The sequence below is a fragment of the Cornus florida genome, unplaced genomic scaffold, assembly GCF_030987335.1.
Source record: "Cornus florida cultivar Cherokee Brave unplaced genomic scaffold, ASM3098733v1 CherokeeBrave_3.0.0_Hap2_Chr08, whole genome shotgun sequence".
NCBI lineage: Eukaryota > Viridiplantae > Streptophyta > Magnoliopsida > Cornales > Cornaceae > Cornus > Cornus florida.
Genome location: NW_026775578.1, coordinates 27388515 through 27414262, shown reverse-complemented (window position 1 = coordinate 27414262; position 25748 = coordinate 27388515). Strand labels below are relative to the sequence as shown.

Below are 25748 nucleotides of genomic sequence, written 5' to 3'. Positions count from 1 at the left end.
ATTTAAATCTGATGTGTATACATTTATACAAAATTTTCAGATTATTTATTTTTTGCTGCAACATTTTTTTATAACAACGTGTTTTATCTAAACCCTACATAATTTTTACAAACTTATTTGACGATAAAAAAATAATATTTACACATTACACGTGTAATGTATATTTTATATAAAATAATATTTTAACAAATTGCTGGAGATGCTTTTAGAATGAGGAAGTCCTATGTCCCTTTCTATTGGGCTATTCATAAACAGGTTGTGCAGTGTTGTGTTATTAGTCACAATATAATAGTATAGTTAATATTATTTTTGATTAGGTCTCAATTACATTTGTACCTGATATCTTTTAGGAATATATATATATATATATACACAAATGTTTTTTTTTTTGAGAAAAATTTACATTCCATTACTACAAAAAAAATTTATAAACTTTTTCTAAAAAAATAAAACAAAAATAGGGCATTTCTTTTAAGGTGAATTTCATACCTTTTAAACGATAAAATGATAATTTTTATGATTTTCTTGAATTTTTTTTTTTTACACATTGTAATATATTATTGTGGAGATAAAAAAAAATTACACATTTGGTATATTTTACATAAAAGAATCTTTTAACACATTGCTGGAGATGTTCTTATATCGTTGTCGGTATTCTTTCTATTTTTTATTGTGCTCGCATGCTGTCTTGTTCTTGTTAATTTTTAGCGACTTTTCTGACCTCGTGACAGGACTCTAAAAAAATTTCAAAGAACTATAATTTATAAATCGAAAGATTTTTTTTCTTTCAAACCCCTTGTTTATGCTTATTTTGACCAACAAAATAAATACTTATTTCACATTCAAGGGTGCTTGGAGTGCTTGTAGAATCAGAATAACTGAGGTATTTTGGGCTTTGGATTTTTGGAAAAAAGAAAATGAAATCGAGATTTTGGAATATCAGAGGATAATAGAAATTTAGAAATAATTAAGAAAACAATGACCTCTTTACATATCAAATTAAATTATTCAATGGTGTGGTGACAAAGAGTTTGAATTTGAATTATTTGAACATTCACAAAGCAGCTGTAGGCTGTATAATAACGAGTGGGACTCAGTCCTGTTGTGATTGTGCCTAATGTTGGAATTTATATTTCAAATTATTTTTCTTCAGTAAAAGAATAAATTTTTTGATAATATATTAGGTGTAACAATTATTTTCTTATATTTAAAGTGAAAATACTAAATCTTAAAAATCTTAACTACCTTATCTATTTCATGAAGTAGAAATACCTTCAACAACAACAATAATAAAAAAATCTTTTATTTTTTTTTATAAGAATTAATTATCACATAAACTAGCTGAGTGTACAAAAGAATTTTTTCTAGGGCAAAGTACACTTACATTCCTTGAGGTGAAGAATATTTTAATTTTAATTTTTACTTACACTCCAATTTATTTTTTGAAATCTTATCCATTCGAATTGACCATTTTATCTTTAATACTATAACCCAACCGCAAAAGTGTCAATTTAATTTGCCCTTTTTTATATTTACGAGAGAGATGCAAATGTGGGGGGACATTTTAAAAGTTCCTTTTTCTTTCAAATTTTTGAAACGAAATCTTCATTACACACTTCCAAATTCTTTGAAATGAATATTAATTATAATATGACTTCTGTTTTTTGTTTCCAAGTCCTAAACATCTTGTGGCTGTAGTTTAGTGGTGAGAATTCCACGTTGTGGCCGTGGAGACCTGGGCTCGAATCCCAGCAGCCACACAATTTTTTTACAAGTTTTATGTTATTTAAGTTTTGGAATTTTTATTTCTTGTACCAAACAGTTAAGTTGGCAATAAAATCAAATATTTTTGCTTTGCATATAACCAAAAAAAAAAAATCAAAATCAAACATTTTTTTTCTTGATGCTCTTATTTCTCCCTCAAAAAGCAACAATGCTAGTAGGCAATAGTCATAGGATATTTGCAATGTCCGAAGTTGGCTGTAAAACATTTTTTCTTGATGTAATGATGACGTTTCATTATAAAAGCTTGGATAAAGATTGATTTTTCTTTTTGGTGACAAAGACGAGGATTGGTTAAGGCGTTTGTTTGTTACAACTTAAAATATTTTATTTGAATTTTTTTTAGGTAAAATATATATTTATTTTGTTCGTGTTTGACAAAGGTCTATGTCGAGGTTGAGATCGAATCCATCGGACGGGACATATAAGTTAACTTGTCGAATATTGAAAGATAAATTATTTTTGTTAGATTTTATTTTTTTTTTTTCTTCGTAAATATTTTACCACAACCAAACACCAAAAATTAAAAAAATATTTTCTTAACAAATATTTTACGTCCAAACAAACAGAACCTAAATCAAGTACAAATGTAATTGAAACCTAATAAGAAGGATCTATGTAGTAAAATTACACATAAGTAGAGTTAGAAGTCGTAAATAATAAAATAATTTATTTTAAAAGTTCATTTTTTAAGTTAATTGAATAAAATAAAATAATTACAAATGCATCAAGAATTATTATTAATGTTTAAAATACCCTCCAAACTATTGTTCCAAAATACTTATATATCCTTCTTAAAATAATATAATTTGAAAATAAAAAGTTGAGAACCAAATTGAACCAGCAAATACAAATTAAATAGTTGATAATGACAATTTTAAAAATAAAAAAAAAAATTAGATTTTGTTGACCAAAATTGAAAAGATTTGATTTTAAGTGACTAAATGGTAACCAAATTTAAAAAATAATTACCAAGAAGTGATCAATTAAGAATAATTTGGTCAAGAAAACTCAATCATTTATGAAAGTGTTGAAAATGAATAGGCTTAAGAAACTAAGTGAGACAAAAATGAAGAAGAATGTGATGACACGATGTATAAGATGCTGTTTGAGAGAGAAGGAAGGTAAATTTGATGTGGGGGTTACATATTATTCAAGTTAAGAATGAAATTCAAAAGTGAGACATTAAAGAATTATCCTTCGAATTTCTGCCATTTTCGCTATGCTCCTAAGACCTGACAATCATATTCCTTTCTATTAATGATTGACCTTAAGAAAATATTGTGGTATGAAAAAATAATATAAGATAGGGTTTGGGGGCAGATTTTAGTGGTACCATTAGGTCCATTACTAAAAGGTGTGTACATGTATATAAGTGTGGGTATACCCTACTGTTACTTGTTTAATTACATATATATCCCGTTAAAAGGCACTATTAAGTCGCCAAAAGCCCTCATATTTCTCGGATCTGAAAAGACGAGAATTTGATGGTGGTGGTGATCGTGATCGCGATCGCGATCGCGAACTCTGTGATCGCTTCCAATTTGGCGTTGCTATCAATCTAAAAAAAGTTCACTTTTTTTTTGGATTCCTGGAGCAAAACAGAAGGTATGTCATCTGACTCATCTCTCTATGGCTTCGACTCTATACCTATGGAACATATATATATACACACACATATCTACACCCATACATACTAGAAATAATTACAGACAGATATTTAATATCTAATCAACCCATTCGATTTATCATCCATGATCTTAATTTTTATTTTATTTTATTTTTCTTGTTTGAATCGTTGTGATATGCTGAGTTTTTGAGATCAAGAGAAGATTTCGGTTCTCTCTCTAACTAAATGTGTGTCAATATTAAAATATGTTGGTGGAAGTGGTGTGCAAGTGATCGCATAGCGGAGTGGATATCGCGTTAGACTCCGAATCTAAAGGTCGTGGGTTCGATTCCCACTGCGATCACGCCCTTCCCCAAATTTTTTTTTTGGGCTTGTTTTTTTGTTCTTCTAGCTTTTCATTCATGATTCTGTGTTTTCTTTATCTTTTGTTGACTATTGCATTTATCTAATAGGAGTTCTTTGATATCAGATGATAGGGGTTTAAACCCTAAATTGATCTTTTGATTGGATATTAGCTACTAATAATCATTTGAATTGGGGTTAGCCAATAAATTTTTTAATTCTTCATTCATTGCCCTAATTCTTTTACAATAATGTTTTCATATAGAAAATAATGTTTTTTTGTTGGTGAATTTTTCTTTCTTTTTTTTTTTTTCCCGGGAAGTTAATTCTAGTTGGTTGTTGGTGAATACAATTTACCCATAAGAAAAGAAAAGAAAAGAAATCAAAATTTCAGTTAGAAATTCAAATTCAAGCTCTCATAAAAAGAAAGAAAAAGGCTCTTCATTATAGAGAAAGAGAAAATATGACATTTTGCAGAGTCAAAACAGTTATTCATTTCCCTTTGCACAATCTTTGTTGTATTTGTTATCTATTCTTTGCCTTGGCGTTGAGCTTTCTTCTTCTTCTTCTTCTTTTTTTTTTTTTAATTCGCAGTAAGAACATTCTTCAAATCACACTAGTGGTGAAAACCCAATTTTTAGATGTCCGTCCAAATAATAGTAGTATGAAACTCTTGAGCTATAATTGAGATTGTCATACTGTGAATCGATACAATATGGTTAGAAAAATTAATTAACTAAAATAATACCAATGAAAAATACTTATCGGTTAAGCAAATAAAAAAGCGAAAAAAAGCCAAGGCACACAAATGAACATCTACGTAAAGAGGGTAATATTGATTGATATGATTCATATGAACATATTTGAGTTACCCATGGTCAATATAAATTTTTTGACAATATTATAAGTGAAGGGGCAAGAGAGCAATTGTCTTTTTAAAAAAGAAAAAGAAGAAAAAAAAAATAAACAAAAGCCATTTTTTTAAAATGTTAAACAAATCAGAAAAATATAGAGATTTTTTTTATTCAAAGCTGGAAGAAGAAATTTTTTGATCCAAAATCCAAGGAAAAATAAGAGTTAATCCAAAACTATTAATAGCTCTCAAAAAAACATTGAAGGGGATAATACAGTTGACACATAAGTTAGATGATTTTTTTAAGACCACTATAAAGTATGGAAAATTTAGTACTCTTAGGTTTTCCGGTAAGCATAAATGAATTTTGCTAATTTGGAATTTTAGAATCAATTGAAAAGATTTATATGGACTTCACTTCTTTGTGAGCTTACTACCTGCAGGGTTTGTTTCCTATTTGGGCTCAATGCCTAATGGGCCATACTCTGGTTGTTTGAGGCATGTGTTACCAAATCAAATACTAATACAAGCAACACTTCGTGTAACCCAAACCAGCAAAATTTTCGATTACAACTAGGTCAAATGAAAAAAATACACCGAGAACAAATTACTGCAAAGACGATGAAAACAACAAAAGCAACAGACACTCCACCAGAATGAGCAAGCAGCATCACCAACTTGCTAAAGTCTTCAATGTCTTTCTACTTAACCATTCATTTATGGTCATAAGAAAGGCCCAAAAAATCATCCAGTGTTTATATTGGCGCACATATTATTTTCAGAGACGACCAAAACTTTCTGACTTGTATATTGCAACTGTATAACACAGACTTGGCTCACTGCCAGTGTACAACTTTCATAGGCATGTCACAACAACACACCCCATCTCCTCTTTTTCTTCCGAGACGAAGTTCCGAATATTCTGCATTTCTATTTCAAAATTGGCAGTATCTTGTTTTCTTTTGTAGGGTTAAGTGCAAAAAATCACCCTAATATATAGACTTTGTGCAAAACTAGTCCCTACTTTTCAAAAAAGGTGCATGCAAGTCTACAAAATTCAAAAAAGGTGCATGCAAGTCCACAAAATTAAAAAAAGGTGCAGAATTAGTCCCTCTGATCACTTTTTGGTCAAAATTGACATAAAATAAATTTAAAAATCCTATTTTGCCCTTTTATCTTCTTATTCTACCCTTTTGTTGAGTTGACTCAGTGTGTTATCAAAATCACATGACAAACCCAAATTTGTTGAGTTGACTCAGTTACCCAACAAGTTCCACAACGGCGGCACCATCACCACCATCCCACAGCGTCCCCACACCTACAGCGGCGCCACAGCGATTAAAAACTATATTCATTGCGGCTATAGGAAATGGGAGAGAATACGAAGAGAGAGAGTGAGAGTAAAATAATTGTTTTGAACGCCGGAAAGGCTCCGGCCCAAATTCTCGACTTTGTTCCAATTCATGATACATAATTTTTCATCTTCTTGTATGGTTTGATGAGGTTTTATTATGAAAATTCACTATAACAATTAGTCTATTTGGGTGTGAGATGTTTGTGGACCATTATGCCTGCAATGATGGTGGTGGTGGCTCGCCGGAGAAGATGGTGGTGTGGCCGGAGGAGAGAGAGAGCATCTCATTTGATTTTTTTTTTTTTTTTTTGCCTAGAATTGCTTCTTGGTTGCCAATCTGTGACTAATTGATCAGGTCTATTTCAGATCTATTTTTAATCGATTCCGAAAGCCTATTTAAACGTCGCCATAAATTCTAGTTACCCCAGTGAAAACCCAGTTCCCAGGCCTATGAGAACCCGAAATCAAACATAGCTGGAATGAGTAAGAAAGGGGAAACTTCTCTCTCTCAAGATCACAAAGAGGAAGAGCAAATCAAAGTAAGGCGCCGGAGTCGGGAGGGAAATCCTCTTTCTTTTCTGCAAGAGGGTACGAGACAGAGTACCCCATAGCCATTGGCTCGGCACACCCCAAACACAGACAGAGGGAAGGAAGATAGCGATCAACCGATACAGGAGTGGGGGCGAAGAGGCTCTTCCCGGCTGAATCGCGACGATCCTTTCTAGCTGTCATGGGTCGGAGCTTGTAACAGTCGGCGTCGTTGAAAAAGATTTGTGGGTTATCGTTCTTTTGTTTGGTGCTTGTATCGCCGAAAAGATACATTAACCCCAAGGTTTCAACCTCTCTGCCAAAAAGATACATACAAACTCTCTGCCGCACTATCATCGCCGTTCCTTGCATCGTTGGTTCCTCGTTGCCTCAAGCCCGCCAGTGCAATCATCCGCGCTCGCCGGAATCGCGATCCTCCATGACCGCCGTTTTGTTCAGTCCATTCAAACCGAGTTCAGCTGCTGTCCTTCATTGCCGGTAAATCCTCATCTTCATCGAGCAACTTCTTGCGGTCCTTATTTGTCTTCACTGCCGTTACCTCTTAAACACATGTTTTCTCTCTCTAACCAATCACCCTCTCTCATGGTGGCTCTGCAACAATTTCTCACAATTACTGGGTTAAATTGATGTTGTGATTCTATGTTGGATGTGGATCAAATGCCAATTGAAGGTGTCTGCGAGTTCGGGTCAAGTGATGGACCAGTCGCTGAGTTGCTCCACAATTTCCCCCAAATTCTTTGGACTTTGTATCTTGACACATTATACAAATTTGTTGGGATCCTTGCTGCCATACAAATTGGCGCACACATCTTCTTTTTCTTTTTCTTTGCTCCCTTTGCTTGCTTTTTTCACCGCTTCAAAATTGTATATCTATATGCTTATACGGTGTGGCGGTGATGGGTGGCGGCGGGTGATAGAAGTGGAGACTGAGGGAAGAAGATGAGCACTGACATATGGGCATAAGGCTGTGTTTAGGTTGAGGGAAATTAGGTTTAGGTGATGTTTGGGATAAAAAGGTCATTTTACATGGCCTATATTTATAATTATTAATTTATTCAATTGAAGTGAGGGTATTATCGTCATTTTACCACATAGGGACTTATTTGCACTGAATTGATAGTATAAGGATTTTTTTTTATTATTATGATATGCACTATATCGACAGTAAAAGGGTTTTTTTTGCACTTAACCCTTCTTTTTATCTCCGAATAAACCCAGTAGCTATCTCCCTGAAAACCGTCACCGTTTCGGAAGAAGGCAGAGAGCTACGGAGTTTCTTTGTCACGTAGCACCGATGGGTAAAGTTAAACAAAAACCCCTCAAACTCCAACTCTAAGACTCTGCAACTGTGGACTAATAAAATCCGGAGAAAAAATGTATATACATCTATATAATAAAATCCCCACATCAAAGCTAGATCCTTTCAAAATTAAATTAGTCATTTAATTAAGGGAATTAAAACATTTTTTCCTATCTAAATTAATTGCCAAATTGGATGTAAATATGGATCTTAAAGAATAAATGTAATCAGAGATCTGAAGTCATAAACACATGGATATAGATAATACAGGCATATATATATATATAAATATATGTATAAATATAGACAGAGAGAAAAAGATAGATTGTTACTTCAGCGGCTAGCACGACCGCCTTATAAAATGGAGCAACGGTTCCGGCCGGAAATTGCAGACCGGCCTTCACGGACCGCCTCCAGGAGTCTGCATCGCTCACCTATATAGAGAGAGAGATTCATATATAAATCTACTTTGAGAGCTAATTTGTTTATATTGTACTTTTTCAGAAAAAACCTATGTGAACTCTGAATGTTAGAGATAGAAAGCAGAGAGAAAAATTGGATTCCACAATTACACCAAGGGTGTTATATATATACATACAAAGAGAGAGCATGAAAGTATATGGGGGATTTGAGAGTAATCAGAGTGCTGCAGAGTGAGAGAGAGATTGTGGCGTCTAAAGTGAGAGAAAAGACAAAACTGAGATAATGAGGAGAGAGAGAGATCAAGAGGGGATTGGAGAGTGAAAGAGAGATCAAGAAGTCAGTTTTTTTTTTTTCATCATCTGCCCTCTTTCTCACTGTTGTTGTTAACTCAAAATTCACGTCCGAAAGAGTGATGCAGTATATGCTTATTCAAGGGAAATAGTACAAAAATTCCAATAAAATTACACATTTACTTAATGTCAGATGGTGATAGGCTAATAATCATATAATAATTTCTTATAAAAATTAAAAATATGATATTGGTGTAGAAATTTTGACCAAGTATTTATTTATTTTTTTATAGATAAATTACACCGACCTCTTTTGTGATTTGAGAAATTCTACATAAATAAACCGTTCAACACTTATTACCTAAGTCACACAATCCTTCTCAACAAGTGTTGCTCTTATATTCTGCGCGCGCTCTTGCTTAAATTCTCACTGTTTATAACTCAATTCTACAACTCTCACGTTCCCGCTCTCAAATTCGCTGCCCGCCTTATGTGACTTAGGTTATTACCTTTTAATCTCTCTTAAACTAGTCGGAAATAAGCGCCAAATAAAAGCAAAAATGGCGTGAAAAACACTCACAGAATGAACTCATTGACACACGCCGAATTTATTGAAGTTGTGGGAGGCAAAAATGGCACCTCCCCATTCCCATGGGAGGGAGCAAGGAGAAAAATAAGGGGAAGAAGGGATTTGCTGGAGGGAGAGAGAGAGAGAGAGAGAGAGAGTCATGTGTTCTTTCCTTTTGAATACTGCCATTAAGAAGCAACTAGGATCCACTTAATGAGTCAACCAAAGGCAATTTAGCTTTTGTTTAGTAAAATAGGAGAAATGAACTCAAACCTCCCCTTAGAAAAGCGAGTTTGTACGAGTTGAGCTAATGTCCATTCCGTAAATTGACAATCATTCGTAAATGTAATAGTGATCTTCTAATTTGACCTTCTAAGTTCCAATTTTGCCAATTATTGTGTTGAATAGAGTCCTCTAGTGCTGCTTGTACTATTATTAGTTTAACCGTGAATCTTTATGGGTCCAAGAGAAGCTTTTATAATTGTATCTATTAATATTACAGAACTTGATCAAATATTTTTAACCACGGGTTTAAAACATTGGAATTCTGATTGTGCTTCTGCAGCTGATTGATAATCGAGACTTGAGGTTCTTTGCCAGTTTTCTTCGCTTATTTATTTTTCTCTTGGCAAATTGCTTATCACAAGGTAGCTGAAAACCATTAAAGTGCAGTTTTTCATGACCTTAAATGATTCATGATCCTTGTTTTAGAACTACAGGCAATAAATTTTTCATTAAGATGCTATTGTTATCCACTTAATGAGCCAAAGGCAATTTAGCTGCAAGGGTATCATAGTTGACATTAATGTTATGTTTAGTGGCATTGAATCGATGCTTTAGGTTTGAGATTGGAGAAATTTAGGATAAGTATTTTTTGTAATTTTCAAACTTGAATAGAAATTTATTTATGACACGTATAGTTAAACGTGTATAAACGAGTAAATTGTATCGACCCATTTACGAAATCAACCCGTTTAAGTTTAACACAAATTCATTTAACTCATGTCATGTTGGCGAGTCGTGCCAAAATTTGTCACTCCTAATTTTGATCCGAAAAATGTGATTCGTTGAAATGAGAGGATCCTTTTTACAATACCTTGTACAGATGAGGGGATACATTTACAATCCAAAATGGTTTAGAGAGTTATTTTTCACTTTTGTAATAGTTAATTTTTTTTTATTTTTTTGCACTTTTGTAGAGTTATTTAGATGCTCATTACAGTAGCAAGATACTTTTAACAGTTTGAAAATGGTTGCAAGGACGAAAACCTGACAAAGCAGGGTTATGACGTTATAAAATGACAGAAAATCAATGCAACATGATGCTGTAGTACGGAGCATATATATATATATATATGGGAAAGTCTGAAAAACATTTTACCTAAGAAGAAAAAAAAAAAAAGTCTGAAAAAGATCCTGTAATTTTTAATTTGTGCGAATTACATCATTTTTGTTAGATTTGTTTATATAAATCTATACTAAATATAAAAATGTGTAATTAAGCATTTCCGGTGAAAATCTTAAACCATTTATTTCCAAAATTGTCTTTTTATATTTCTTTACTACCCGCTCACCATATATATATATATATATATATATTTTTTTTTTTGCAGTTACAACACCCAATTGACGATGAGTCCTTGTGGACTTCACCATTAGAGCTTGACATGGTGAGAACATCCCATTCTTACTCGAATACAGCTGAAAACCACAACCCAATTACTATTACTAACATCCTAAAGAGAAGAAGAAATACCCATTTTTATATTATGTTATGTAACTGGAAAGAGGTTTGGAGGAGAGAGAGTGGTTTACCTGAGAAGGGGTGACAGGAGAGAGTAGAGGCAGCCATGGAGCATAGAGGGTAAGTTCAGAGTTGAGAACGAGAATAGAGATGGAGGCCATTGGGGAGGCTGAAATGATTTGCCCTAAAAAAAAATTATGTAAAAAAGATCATAAAAAATTTCACCAAATAGGATTTAGTTTGCAAAACAAGAATTATAGACCTGATTAGTTGATTTAGAAAAAAAAAAATAAAACAATACCCATAGATAAACTGAAATATATGGGTTTTAAACTTCTGATTCTTGTAGATTTTGTAGTTTGCAGTTGTAAAGAGAGAGAGAGGGCAAGCTTGAGAGTTGAGAGATAGCGGCTGAAGTTTGCAAACGGCGAAGCCAAACTGGAACAGCGGGCGATGGAAACTGAAAGATATGGGTTTTGATTTTTTGAACAATCTGAAATGATATGCCGATATGGGTTTTGATATAGGTAATAGGTTTTGAACTTTTGATTCTTGCAGACATATAGATAAACTCAAATATATGGGTTTTGAACTTCTGATTCTTGTAGATTTTGTAGTTTGCAGTTGGAGAGAGAGAGAGAGGGCAAGAACGAGAATAGAGATGGAGTATTGATTGAGGGCTATTTTAGTCTTTTTTTTTGTTATTTTATTATTATTTTTAAATCATAGATAGAGGGTTATTTTAGTCTTTTTGTAACTCCGGTACCGGTCAATAGAGGTCAATGCCTAAAAAGCATTAATCTGTACTATTTTTAAAGTATAGGGAAGGTGAACAAATAATTTGGGGGGGGTTATACGCATTATCTCGATATCACAGGGGTGTAAAGCGCACGTGAGCCAGCCTATATATATACACACACACACTGTATATCTGTGTGTGTGAAGGAACAAGACATGGGTGAAAAGAGAAAAGTGACAAGACGTGGGTGAGAAAGAAAAGTGATGGACTTTAAAGTCAAAAGGAAAAAGGAGTAACAAGTAATGTAATAACTCATGTCATAGTTGTTAAAGGATCAAGGCGCACAAAAGCGCAAATACCTCCTGGAGCCTGAGGCGCAAGGCGAGTGTCTGCCTCCTGGAGCCTGAGGCGCAAGGCGAGATGCTCGCCCGATTGAAAAAAAAAAAAACAAAACCCACCCAATAAAGTATTAAAGATGCAATAGTATATATAAAGATGTAAAAGTCAACTAAATGAATTAGTTAAGTTCAATATTCAACATAAAACGGTAGATAATCGAGAAATTCAATGAGAATGTGAGCACTTACACATCAATGTAGGATTACTGGATTTGTATGCCATGATTGCAATCTATAACTATTGCAGAGAGGAAGTCTCCAGCATTCACACCTAAAACTTAAAAATAATGAGATGATGATATACTGAATTTTATTAACAATACTCAACAAGTCGTTCAAAAAACTGGAACAACTAACAAGTACCTTTAAAAAAAAAAAATGTATTTTTCTCTTTCCTTTACGTTTTTTATACCCAATTTGCACAAATTGGTGCTTAATTTCATTAAGCACGAATAAAACGTTTTTGCAAGCTGCAAGCACCATTAATTGATAGAGCTGAGGAAGCCGAGAGAAGAAGAAGAAAAGAAGAAGAAGAAAAGAGAGAAAAAAAAAAAAAAATTGGCGAGACTTGAGAGAAGAGAAGAGAGAAGAAGAAGAGAGGAGGAGGAGAGAAGAAGAAGAGAAGAAGAAGAAGAAGAAGAGAGGGAAGGAGAACTTACCGGTAGATCCGAGACTGAGAGATGATAGATTCGGCAGATTTAAGAGTCCGAGACTGAGAGGCTTCGCAGATGATATCCTTCGCTGCCTCTGTCTTTTCTTTCCTTTTCCTTTTGCTTTTTTTGGTTGTAAGTTTGTAGTCATAAGAAGTAATAAACAAATATAAAGTAACAATAAACAAATAATAAACAACTATGGATATCAATAAACAAATAATAAACAAAAATGGTAAGTTTCCTTGCGCCTGCCATAGAAAGGCGCTCGCCTTGTTCAACTGCAACGCCTTAAGCCATTCAAGGTGACAACTTGGCGCCTGGAGGCGTCTTGCGCCTCCGGCGCCTTTAACAACTATGACTCACACGTGTACAATAAAGAGGATGAAATGAAGTACTCCCGTCTCATTTTACATGTCGGCTTCTGGAATCATAACTCACAACGAAGCCAACATTTAAAATGGGACAGAGGTAATACAAGGATGAGAGACAGGCTAATGATGTTTGGACCTGAGACTGTGGTTCAAGATTTTGGGCTTAAGGGTTGTACATTGAAATTTAAGTTTGCCTGAGATTGGGTCATAGGGTTTTGGATTCAAGAACAAATAGAGGTTTTGTTGATCCTGGGTTTTTTACTCCAATGCTATATTTGGTGTGCAGGAATAGAATGAAATATAAGTGAGAATGGAAATGGATTGGAATGGTTATTCGCATTATATTGTTTGGTTGTAAATATGAAATGTGTAGAAATAGAATGATAATAATCATTCTAATGTTTGGTTGGACCAATTTAAAATTTAGAATGAAATAAATTTTAAATTGAATTCTCTAAAATATCCGTCTTAGTAACAAATAAATTAAATTAATAAAATGATATTCTCTAATAATTTTTTAAAAATAAATGGTGGTAGTGGAGTGGTGGTGGAGGAAAGTAGTAGTGGTGTAGGTGGTGGTGTTAGAAGGAGGCAGCGGTGGCAATGGTGGAAGGCGGTGGCGGCAATGGAAGGTAATAGTGGCGTAGGTAGTGGTGGTGGAAGCCAATGGAAGTGACTATGGTGGTGGTGGAAGGTGGTGCGGTGATGGTGGAAGGTGGTGACAATGGTGGTGGTGAAAGGTGGAAGCGGTGGAAGTGGTGGCGGTGGTGGAAGGCAGTGGTGGTGGCGGCAGCGGTAATGGTAGAAGGCGGTGGTAGTAACGGTGGTGGTGCAGGAAAGCGATGGCGGCGGTGGTGGTGAAAGGTGGTGCTGGTGGTGGTGATGGAAAACGTGGTGGTGGTGAAAGGCAGTGGTGGTGGAAGGTGGTAATGGTGAAGAAAGGCAATGGCAGTGGTGGTGAAAGACGATGGCGGCAGCGGCAGCAGTGGTGAAAGGTGATGGCGATGGCGATGACAGTGGTGGTGGTGGAAGGTGGTGAAAGACGATGGCGGCGGTGGTAGTGGCAGTAGTGAAAGACGATGGCGACGATGGTGGTGGAAGGTAGTGAAAGACAAAGGCGATGGCGGCGGCAGTGGTGGTGGGAGGTGGTGGCGGTGGAAAGCGGTAGCGGTGCTGGTGGAAAGTGGTTGCGATGGTGAAAGGTAGTGGTGGTGGCGGTAGCGGTAGCGGTGTTGAAAGGCGGTGGCGGTTCGAGGTGGTGGTGGAAAGCGGTGGGCGATGGTGAAAGTCGGTGGTGGTGGTAGTGGTGGAAGGCGGTGGTGGTGGTGAAAGGTGGAGGTGGTTGTGGTGGAAGGAAGTGATAATTTTTGGACTTGGACAGGGTTTTTTGAAAAATTTATTTTTTTAAAAAAAATTATATGGGAAAGGAATAACCATTACATAGGTTTAGTTTTGGAATGGATTTTCATTCCAATGGAATGGCCATTTCCACTTTAAATTGCATACCAAGCAAATGAATGGTTGGAATGAGCATTCCATTCCTATTCACCAAATGCAACATAAGAGATATCAATACATGAGAGCAATATTTATTATACCAATTCAAGAGAGAAAATTAGACTAATTTCCCCTCACATTTAATAAAAATGCATGTTCTTTTTTTGTCAAATATTTTTATAAAATGAAGTTTTTATGAAAACTATTTAGAATTATATATATATACATATAGATATATATAGACACACACACACACACACACACACAAGTGCAGGCGAGCCACCCCAACGGTAAGCGATGTGAACTACATACTCGATGAAACAATTAATTACAGAAGACATATATCTATATCTGAGACTTCTAAAATTATATCATTGTTATTGTTAGATATTGGTCTAACATATACACATAACATATGCATAAAACTATTTCAGTATTGTATGGATAGCATTTTGGATCTTTTATTTTTTATTTTTGGCAAGTGCAAAAATTATATAGATGAGCATTTTGAAATTGTTATTTCTACAATTTTCTTTTGAGTCAAAATTAAAGCTCAAATTAGGTGTCAATCTATCAACAAAAATAGGATGTGAAGGGTAACTTTCTCCGGTTTTAACTGAGTACCTAGAAAGTTTTGGTTGAATTGTATGTGAGGATATGAAAGTGGTTTCTTTTTGCTGATTTGTTCACCACATTATTTATCTTTTATAATGTCGAGTGCCTTTTTTTTTTAATTATTTTATTTTATTTTTATATTTTTAACCTAAGGAAATACTAAATTTAGCTTAAAAAGCTATACAGAACATTTTTTTATAAAAATGTTATGAAAGCTATACCTAAATTATTCAAAAGAAATCCCTTTACCATCATAGTCATCGCATCAAATCACAATCAGAAAAGAGGTTTCTCAACAACAATTACTGGCAATACCAATATCAACCCAACAAACACTCAGTATCAAAGATTCGGTGTCACGCCAAACGTCCTATCCAAAAAGTATCCTAGTGATCATCTAAGTGCAATTTTCTTGATATATCGATTTTTACGTTGTTATTGAATGTTAAGCTACTCTATAACTAGAAGAGTTGAATATAAAAAATATTATTTTCATAGAAAAAAACATATAATCAGGATCATGAAACTAAAATATTATTTAAACATTGTTTGTATATAAAAGAAGATAAATGGATATATGTAACTACCCAAAATTCTCCAAAGATGCCAAAGGCCCTTTTTTGGGGGAAGGTTGTGAGTCTGTCAGCCACTAGAATTGGGATTTAGATCAAGTGTAAAGACTTTTAATCAGATTCATAGTAGTCTAGGGCTCCAAATCTCTTTTTGCATCTGGGTTGGGCTTTATGGGCTTGGTTTGTCTTGGACTGGGAATGCCTTTGTAGGGCTTGGATGTTTTGGTTTGGGCTTTGTTTCTGTTGCGGGCTTGCTAGTGTGAAACATCTTATCTTATTCTTATACAACACAATATGCCTTCACTAACATAGATTAAAAATTCGGTATAATATTTGGAAATACATTAAACAAATCATCCGACAAGTTAATGTAAAACTGCAAATAACAAAAAATATCCACAATTTTAAACCAATAATAATAATAATAAGAAAGAAAGAAAAAGAAAAAGAAAAAACAACCTTCTCACAACTACATCTGAATGTGGAATTATACAGCTTTAAAAGTTTTTTTTTTTTTTTGGGAAGTTAAAGCAATTACTCACACACCCTACCTCCACCGAGGTTCGAATCCTGACCTCCTCTTTAAGTGAGGAAGGAGTGATATCGCTGGGCCAATTGACCCTTTGATCACAGCTTTAAAAGTTCACAAACCTTGAACCACTGAACCCTCAATTGACAACTTTTAGATTCAATAATATTAAGAAAAATCCATTTAAACCTAATTTAGTAGTAGTCGTAGGTTTAGTGGAGTAAATATTTTCATTTGGTTGTGAAGTTTATGTTAGAATAATATGTTAAAAGACCTCAACAACTTTACTGGAAAAACAAAAATATATTATTAAAAATAATTTTTGTTCTTGTTCTCTCTTTTTTAAGAGTTGACAATAGAAAATGTTTTCTGTTACTAAACGTAACCTGGTTATTATTATTTTGTTTTTGTTTTTTTTGGCCTTAGTGCACTAAACTCCCCTTTAATTTTAAGTGTTGCACGTTTCTCTCCTCTTTTTTTTTTGTTTTTTCACTAGTAATTGTTACAACTTACCCTATTTTGCCCGAAGGAGAATTAACTCCAAGAAGAAAATTATATAAATACCCGTAATAAGAAAATTCCACACAATATCATCTTTACTAGGTCAAAAGTTAGCTTCTGGCCTTTTTCTTTAAAATTCCTTTGATCAAAAAAATATTTTCTTTCCTAAACCAATATTTTTCAAATTCAATCGTGTTATGTTCAGAAGCATTGAGTCGGTGTTTTGGATTTAGAATTGGAGAAAGTTTATATACTAAATTTTTTCAATCCTAAATCTAAAATGCTGATTTAATACCGCCAAACATAATATCATCAATTTTAGCATGCTCCAATAGCTCTATAATGAACCAGTGAGTTTGACCAATGAGTCATGACTCCATTCTCCAAAGTAACCTTCAAACAGTCTCTTGGATCCATCCCGCTTCTTTGGGAGTCAAAGGTCTCATTTTCTATTAAACCAAACAGAATTATGTGTCTAATTCTTTCTTTCAAATTTTTATTTTTATTTTATTTTATTTTATTTTGTTTTGGGTTTTTAATAACTTGAGCTTATTGGAAAAATTAAAGTATCTGAAAATGACTGATTTTTTTTTTTTAAATGAAATACAAAACAAAAATTTTGAAAATGAAAACCATTGATTGAATCTAATTAAATAAATTTTTAAACATTAGAAATTAAAGAAACTATTGCATGATTTCAACTTCACTTTCTTTAAAGAATAAATTCCTTGAAATCTTTTAATTTTAAACTATTAGCTAGGTTCGAAGATTCATGGAATCACCCAATTTATTCTCAATTAATTTAACATCTAATTTAATATGTTATTTACTTATAAAGAAATAATACTTTCTCGAACTTTCTTTCTTTAATGGAAGGTCTAAAAGGGGGATTGATTTATTATTATTAATTTTTTTTTTCTTGCTTGATAAGAAACTCCTCTCAACTCTTCTTTTTGAGCAGATTTGGGTGCTTAAAAAGTCTGAAAAGAGTGCCAAGTTGTAGTTTCAAGCTCCTAACCTTGGAAACAATGACATGATCACAACTAAATATAAAGCATAGCAAATCCACCAAAAACAATCAAAGTTCAAGAAAAGTCTTCATATTTCAGTATTAAATATAAAGTTATCAAACAAATAAAAAAAAAAAACCAAAGTGCAGGTGATAAATTGATTTTAAAACTTAATAGAAATTCATCATGAACCAACAAATATCGACCGATGATAGCCAGCACACCATTACAAAAGTCTTCTAGGTAGGAGTCGACCCTGGAGCAAGGGGCGGCAGTTTACAATATTTCTTGTGACCGTCTCACGCATCGACTTACTTTCTTCTTGAATTCTTCCCTTCTCTCTCTCCATTCTTTCTGCAAGTTAAACAGATCAAATATAAGAGGACAAATGGATGCAAGTACTCAAAATTCTCAAAAATGAACAATGATTGAGATGTCTGATTTTGGACCCAAATATATTATAACGTCTCCAATTCAGACCATTTTTCATATATATATATAGAGAGAGAGAGAGAGAGGAAAGACAATGGTGGTGTCAGTTTACCATCGGGCACATGGCAGTCCCTCGTCCCACGTGCACTAGGTAATTTCTAGGAAATTTTCTAGGGTGGTCCCAAAAGGATTCGAATTCCCAACCTCCCAAATGTGAGGTTAAACCATTGCCATTATGCAATCGCCTTGGGGTTCTCCAAAGCGCAGCCCTCAAAGCATCAAGAGACAACATACACAGCCAAATTGAAACGAGCCACAAATGTGGTACGGGTTCAAAGTTGCTTTCAGTTAGCATCTATCCCAAATATGCTCTAATCTGTAATGATCTTCATCTAAATGCCAAAATGTTTGCGTGCTTCATGGCAATCAAAACAGATTCTAGACTATCAGTGCTTACTGCAATTCTGCACTTCCTAATGACATCTTTTGCCTTGTGTAATTCCATATTATGATGTTCGATACTTCTTGCAGGATATTAACTCATATTTTGAAAACTTAAAAAGTCTCTCTTGTTAAATTCTAATTATTATCAAGGATAATATATATTTTTTTTGTTCGGCGGGTTCCTTTCTATCCACATTTGATTTAACAAAAAAAAAAAAAAAAAACCCACATGGTGATAAAATATAAAATAGAATAAATAACAGAAAGCATGTTTGTCAATACAAAATCTGAAAAACAAAATTAGACACTTACTGCAGCCTCAACATTTGCAGGAGACTCATCATTAGGACTTGAAAGCATTGATATAATGCTCAAAACTATACTCTCAACCTGCAAATCAAAGTCATCTCGATCAATGTCACATATATAGATGGATGTAGCAGAAAAAAAATTGGTGGGTGAAATGGTCAATGGCGTTATAATCTAAACAAGCAGCCAAACAATAACTGTATATGTTTAAATGCAATAAAATGCTTGTTAAAGGAAAGGAAACAACAAAAAGTTTATGATATAAAGACAAGGTAATGCATCTTTAAAGAGGGGAAATAACATGGAACTTGGCATTTCATGCACATATTGATAAAACAAGAACTACACCTATTTTGAACATATACTTTAGTGAGTTTCAACTTTTTTTTTTTTCTTTTTTCTTTTCAAATATATAAATAAGCTCTTAAACACCCTTGATCTCGTCATTACAAGTACTCAGCACCAACAGGTGTCAACAATAGTACAAGAAATTTTGAAAAGCCAAACTCCATCAACTAAGACCACTTCTAAAAAATGCTTCCACCCCTTATTATTTAATAATAAAAAATTAACAGATATTTCCAAATGTACAACAATATAAAGAACTTTGACCCATAAATTCTTACTCTTTTTCCCTTGTATAAATTTCTTATTACCAAATCTCAAGCCAACATTTGGATTTCCTTCATCTCATGGATGTGTGAGTTTCTTACTAAGGTAAAAAGTAATAAAAATAAACTGTATACTTAACCTTGTCAAAACAAAAACAAAAAACAAACCAAAAAACCAGCACTTGGTGTATGCGGACAGTATCCTACCAATGAATTTGCCATGTAAAGCGTTCTTATATCTCATAAATATTGGGAGCAATATACTCCTTATATAAGGGCCGTCCATCCAAATTACAAAAGCGTTCTCAACATGATATTTTTTCAAGCTAAATAATTCTCGTATGGATTTGCCATGTAAAGCTGTATTTTGTTGCAAGAACGGAATGCCCGTTTTTAATTTCCACTTTCCTTAGTCCAATTATTTGAGTTCTTCGTCTTCTAATCAAACTCTCTGCTTATCGTTCATAATGTGGTTGCCTTTTCGATTTCAAGAGGAAAACAAGAAAGATAAAAGACAAGGAACAACAACTGCCAACTTTAAAGGAAAAAATAAAAATTTCAAAAACAGAAAGACAATGAAAGCAGAAGGAATTGGTTTGGGGGAGTCCTTTACATGTGCGAAAAAGGAAATACTGGATAAATTTGGAACCAATATCTGTGTGCTTATTTGTGGGCTATACAAAACGAACAAAGGGTAGCTTGTTTTATGATCCGAAGAATAAGAAGTATTGGTTAAGAACCATAGACCCAGAAGCCAAATTGTCTTAGAAGAAATGTCAAGTTCTACAGTAGTTCCTCATGTGGACTTACCTATCTCACACACACAGAGAGAGAGAGAGAGAGAGAGAGAGAGAGATTGATACAACACCTGACACTACTGTTATTGCAGCATCTCCACCTACCAGTACACCGGTGTCTCGTCCTAGTTGATGGTTACTTTGATTTAAATCGGTGGACTCGGGAGTCTAAAATCTGGAGATTATGGGTAACCACTAATAAGAACATTGGAACATATACTCTCAGGATTTGCATCTATGCTATGATACTTTGATCACCGAAACCAGGGATCTCAGTCCCAGAAAAAGAGAGATTTGTCTTACTTGGATGCAATTATTTACCAGCAGGGTTGGGCGTATGATAAAACACAACAATCCATCCAATTTTAAAATACTAAACTACCTCAGGATGTATTAGTGGTCCTTCTAGGCTACAATTTATTTTATTTTATTTTATTGATATTAGGCTACAAATTTTTAACAAAATTCCTTTTAGAAGTCCCAATAATCCGAAGCCATTGTAAGGTTTTTGACAGAATCGATGAAGCGATATAGGAAGTTTTTTATTTAAGTAACCACAAAGAAAGGAACTGAATGTTTTATTATGCAGGTACAGAGTAGAAAGGGGAAAAAAAAATCAGTAAGGACAAGATGGGTGCACAGAAATTCCTTCACCATTTCGTTTTTTTTTTTGCAAGTCCTTTACCATTTCGTTTTAGATCCCCCTTACTTTTGTTTATGCTAGAAAGAGAAATAGATCCAACCCCAACCTATCTCAAGAAGACACTTCTAAAATAGAGTTGTGCTAGGATTAAAAACTAGAACCTCGATCTGGGTTGGTTGAATCCCACAAAAATCATCACATGATTCATGTCCAGCAAAATTCTCAATAATCTGTCCTTACTGTCGGCCTAAATCAGCCATACTTGTCCAAATTGCACTGTTTATCATTAATGTCACGAGATAGACAAGTCATACAGAACATAATAAAAAAGTTCCCAACTTCTATTTCTTTAGGCCATCATTTATTATTTATGAAGCACATGTAAATCAGTAAAAGTGCATCCAAACAATTACAGCTTCCAAGGCCAGGTGTTAAAATACAAAAATAGGTAAAAAAAAAAAAAAATTACTAGAGATGGCAATCTGGTCCGGCCTGCCAAGTTCCACTCCTAATGGGACAGGTAAGGGACACTTTCAAATAGAATATAAGTGGGTATGGGTAAACGATGGTGAACCACCTTTAATAACTATAAATAGGTAACCATAAAAAGGATTTTTTTTTAATTTTTAAAATCGAGGGGGGCAACTTTAATTTTTCTATAAAAAATCACCATTAATAGCCATTAATTAGTAGCATTAATAGTGTTTTGAGAAATTTTTTGGGGACACCCACCCCACCCTCCGCTCGTCTACCCTTCTACACATTCTTGTCTATTTTAGGGTCCTTTTTTTCTTACAACAGCGGCTCGACTGCTAAACCCTCTCTTCTTCTATATGCAATTAAGCCTTTAACACTTGAACACTCAATCTCTGGCAAATCTCTCTCTCTCCCCCCTCTAAGTTGTGACAGGGAGCACTCCACTCTCCGACAATGTCTCATCTTTGTGATGTTTCAGGTCTAGAGACGGTAATCCAGATTCTCTCTCTCTATATATGTAATATGTATCTAGGGCTTATGTTGTATATACCTAATATATGCATATACACCTACACACACACACACACACACACACACACACACACGGATCCCTACGCAGACTAAAAATCTTCTTTCTCTATTGTTCCGAATCTTTTGTGCTTAGTTTGGTTACAGATGTATGGAAGCATTGTAGAATAGAGGTAAAAGGATCGGGATGGGACTGGGAGGGCTGGGATTGGAATTTAAAAACCACCTGAGTTTGGGATGGGCATGGGACAAGTCCGTAATAAATGGAGACCCCGTTGCCATTCCTAAATTGCATACCAATAATGACACATGTTCACACAGACGTCTATATATGGTACTCAAAAAGGATATATAGAAATATCAATTCATCGCAGATCACGAGCGAACTTAACATTCACGTATAAAAAATATTATGCCAGACCTCGTTTCAAGAGCATAAAAGAAATAACTAGGAATGAAAACACAAGTTATACGTATTATATTGCAAAAAACTTAATCAAGTAGAAATAAGTTAATAGAAAAGGAAAAATTGAAACAACACAGGCACAATAATTACATAATAAGGATAAATTCATGTGACAATGCAAGTAAAAGGCATCAAAGCATTACCGTATGGACTGGTGTCCAACGCTCACTTGCAAGTTCATAGCCATTCGGATCCTCACCTGGGGGATGAAGAATTGAAATGCACACCTTCCCATCAGAGTAAACTGCAAGCCACACATCATCCTTCAAGCATTTAGCCAACATTAAAAAAGATAATAAGTACAATGTAAACTTAAATACACAAATGAACTCTACTAACCATTAGGATGCCACATGTCCGAGGTAAACCTCACCGTTGGAGGGCTGTTTGGATAATTGGATGGGAATGTCATGATGGCATTGAAAAAGCCCCCGTCGCTGCAAAAAAATTGGTAAAATTTATTATAACGGAAAAGTCAGACCACATTGATTGTCCACATTGAGTAAGAAGTATAGATAACAATAAATCAACGACAACTATTCCTCAATCACATCTTGAATGATATCTCTTTAATAATAATGTTCAGAAAATTGGGTTGGAGGAACCACCAAAACCACAAAACTAAGCTAAAAGAAAAGGGCTCATAAATAGCATTAACTGCTCCCGTAGAAGGAAATTATCCTTCAATTAGGCACAAAAGACATCAAATTTAAAGAACATATGATAGCCTACAAAACTAAATGCCACATTCTTCAACAAAAGAAAATATGAATTCTAGTCCAATGATTGAATAATCATGAAAGCCAGAAAAATTAAGAATAAAAGAAATCAACTTTTTGTAATATTTGTAAACTAGAATCACCTAGAAACCCACACCAACAGAATGCTTAATAATCGCCCTCATCAAAGAATCTACAGTCAAACGGAATGACGACCAGTACTCCAAAATTACACTAAACCCTAGACCCAAACAAACAAAGTTGAACCCTAAAAGGTAACTTTTCAGAGAAGAAAAACCAAAGCCCACCACCAACCATTATAAAGAAACCAATCACAACCACCCAATTCACAAAATCAATCAAAAAATTCAATCCCATAACAATGACATAAAATTGTCAAGGAAATCATTCAATTAAACACCAAACAAACATCAAATTACAATAGATATAACCGTTAAAAATAAACCAAACACATAAAAAAATCAAATTTTAAGCAAATAAGGAACAAAGCACTCACTATAAAGTATCAGGTGGTCCGATAATGGTTACGCTCCATTCGAATAGGTTACTTTCATCTACCAAACCGGCAGAGAATCCATCAACTGGGTTTTTACAGAGATCTGCAGATACAGACACCAATAGATCAATTGAAAATCAAAGTTAAAAACCATAGAATCGAAATCGATGGTTGAAGATTGATTGATACCTTTGAGTTGTTTCTGAAGGAGTAGACTTGCTTGGGACGGAGAAGCCATGGAAACGAAGCTCCACGGGTATAGAGAGAGCCGGTAGAGAGAGGGAGGGACAGGAATTTATAAAGTGGCGAAAGAGGTGGGAGGTAGAGGAGGGACAGAGAATCAAAGGTCGGCTTATAAACCGGGATCAGAGAACTCACGTCTCTCTCTCTCTCCCGGTTTCTTTTTCTCTCTCTCTCTATTCTCTCTCCCTCTATTCTCTCTCTCTCTTTTTATTTATTGGACTTGTGGTTTGATGTACATCATGTACTGTACATAGGAAGTAAAATTGACCGTGAATCCTCAGGAAACCAAAGGGGAAATGGAAAGACTCCTTGGATGAGAAAGGTAAATTAGAGGTCTTTTATCTACTAGTAATATTTATCTACCGTTAATCTCTCCTTTGCGTGAAACGATCCAAATTTGTATAGCATAACCTACATGATGTCAACATCATGTCCCAAATTGATATCAATAATTTGCTTATTTTATTTTTGATAAGAAACTCACACGATCCTTCTTTTATTTAAAAAAGTAATTTGACTACATCATCAAAATGATATTAATAGGCCATAAATAAAAATTTTAAATTAAAATATAGAAGGTTAAAGTGATCTTAAAACAAAATACGTATATATGGCTTTCAATTAAGGGTGATAATTCATGTTCGCGGATCGTAATTGTGAACACGACCCATTTAATAATCGTGTCAGAAACTCTTAATACTAACTCGACCTGTTTATAAACGGGTTACATATAACCCGTTTAATGACTTATTTACGAATATATATATATAATTTAAATTATTAATAATACTCAATAAAATAATAAATATTAAAAAAATATAAATTTTAATCAACCAAATTACTAAATAATTTATAGTTTACAAAAAATTAAATTATAAGACACAAGTTTATATAGTAATTTTAGAACTTAAATATAAATTTATTTACGACATATATAATTAAAAGTGTTTAAACGGGTTATACGGGTTGAACCCCTCAACCCAAATACGACACGATTAATTAAACGGGTTAATCGTGTTGACCCGTTTAAGGTCAACCTAAACCCGTTTAACTCGTGTCATGTTCGAGTCATGTTAGCGGGTTGTGTCAACTTTTGCCACCCTTACTTTCAATGAAATTAAAAAATAATAATTTTTATGAATAGTGAAATTCAAGTAATTCTTAAAACATTTAAAAAATTCAGTTTGTTGGTGTGAGTGTGATCAAGCGGGCACCCTTCTTTTTTTTGGGTTTTTTTTTTTTTTTTTTTATAAAAAAAATGAGGCATCCTCAAAATAAAAAAATCTCGAAGAATACAAATTCTCAGTCCTCCAAGACATTCTTAAGTCACAGGAATTTTGAGAAGACGGATCGTCCACTTCTCTAAAAACCCTGATACACTCTCAGGTCATAGAAACCTCGAGAGAATGGATTCTCAGAGTCCTCCAGAGACCTTTTTAGGTCATAGAAAACCTCGAGAGAACAGAGCCTTGAGTCCTCAAAAAACCCTGAGACGTTCTCAGGTCATAAAAACCTCAGGATAATGAATTATCGAGTCCCTTAAGCCCTTGAGAGTCCCTCAGGTCAAACAAAACCTTGAATATATATCCTTTTAGTATTGAGCAACCATTTTTAAGGCCCAAAAACCTCGACACACGATACCTTAACCCTGAAACATTCTCGAGTCAAAGAAACCTTGATAAGACGTACTTATAAGACCTTTGACCTCAAGAAGCAAAACCTTGAGTCTCAAGAAAGCCAAAGCTCTCTTAGCGAACAAACCTTGAAGAGGGATTCTTGAATTCCTTACAAAGCATTGAAAACAACGGATCCAAGAAACAGTGGTAGGATTCCTCAAACATC

At 34.2% G+C, this 25748-nt stretch overlaps 1 protein-coding gene and 2 non-coding genes across 3 annotated transcripts; 2 read left to right on the top strand and 1 right to left on the bottom strand.

Moving 5' to 3' along the window:
* Window positions 1-1688: 1688 nt before the first annotated feature.
* Window positions 1689-1760, top strand: TRNAH-GUG (transfer RNA histidin (anticodon GUG)). The gene has a single exon. It is a non-coding gene; the product is annotated as a tRNA-His (tRNA).
* A 1922-nt stretch (window positions 1761-3682) lies between these two features.
* On the top strand, window positions 3683-3755 carry TRNAR-CCG (transfer RNA arginine (anticodon CCG)). Its single transcript has one exon. It is a non-coding gene; the product is annotated as a tRNA-Arg (tRNA).
* A 14039-nt stretch (window positions 3756-17794) lies between these two features.
* Window positions 17795-24105, bottom strand: LOC132270965 (ubiquitin-conjugating enzyme E2 7-like). The gene is made up of 6 exons (XM_059772178.1): window positions 23853-24105; window positions 23664-23766; window positions 22767-22864; window positions 22571-22671; window positions 18909-18986; window positions 17795-18074 (listed from the first exon to the last, which is right to left on the bottom strand). The coding sequence occupies exons 1-6, from the start codon at window positions 23899-23901 to the stop codon at window positions 17997-17999; spliced, it is 507 nt and encodes a 168-aa protein (XP_059628161.1). The 5' UTR covers window positions 23902-24105; the 3' UTR covers window positions 17795-17996.
* Window positions 24106-25748: the final 1643 nt, after the last annotated feature.

Excerpts from the sequence above, each read along its gene's own strand:
- LOC132270965 (XM_059772178.1), bottom strand. The coding sequence starts at position 23,901 with ATGGCTTCTCCGTCCCAAGCAAGTCTACTCCTTCAGAAACAACTCAAA. Across the intron at positions 22,672-22,766 it reads GGACATGTGGCATCCTAATG|TTTACTCTGATGGGAAGGTG; the intron begins GTTAGTAGAGTT and ends TGTGGCTTGCAG. Across the intron at positions 18,987-22,570 it reads GTTGGACACCAGTCCATACG|GTTGAGAGTATAGTTTTGAG; the intron begins GTAATGCTTTGA and ends TTTGATTTGCAG.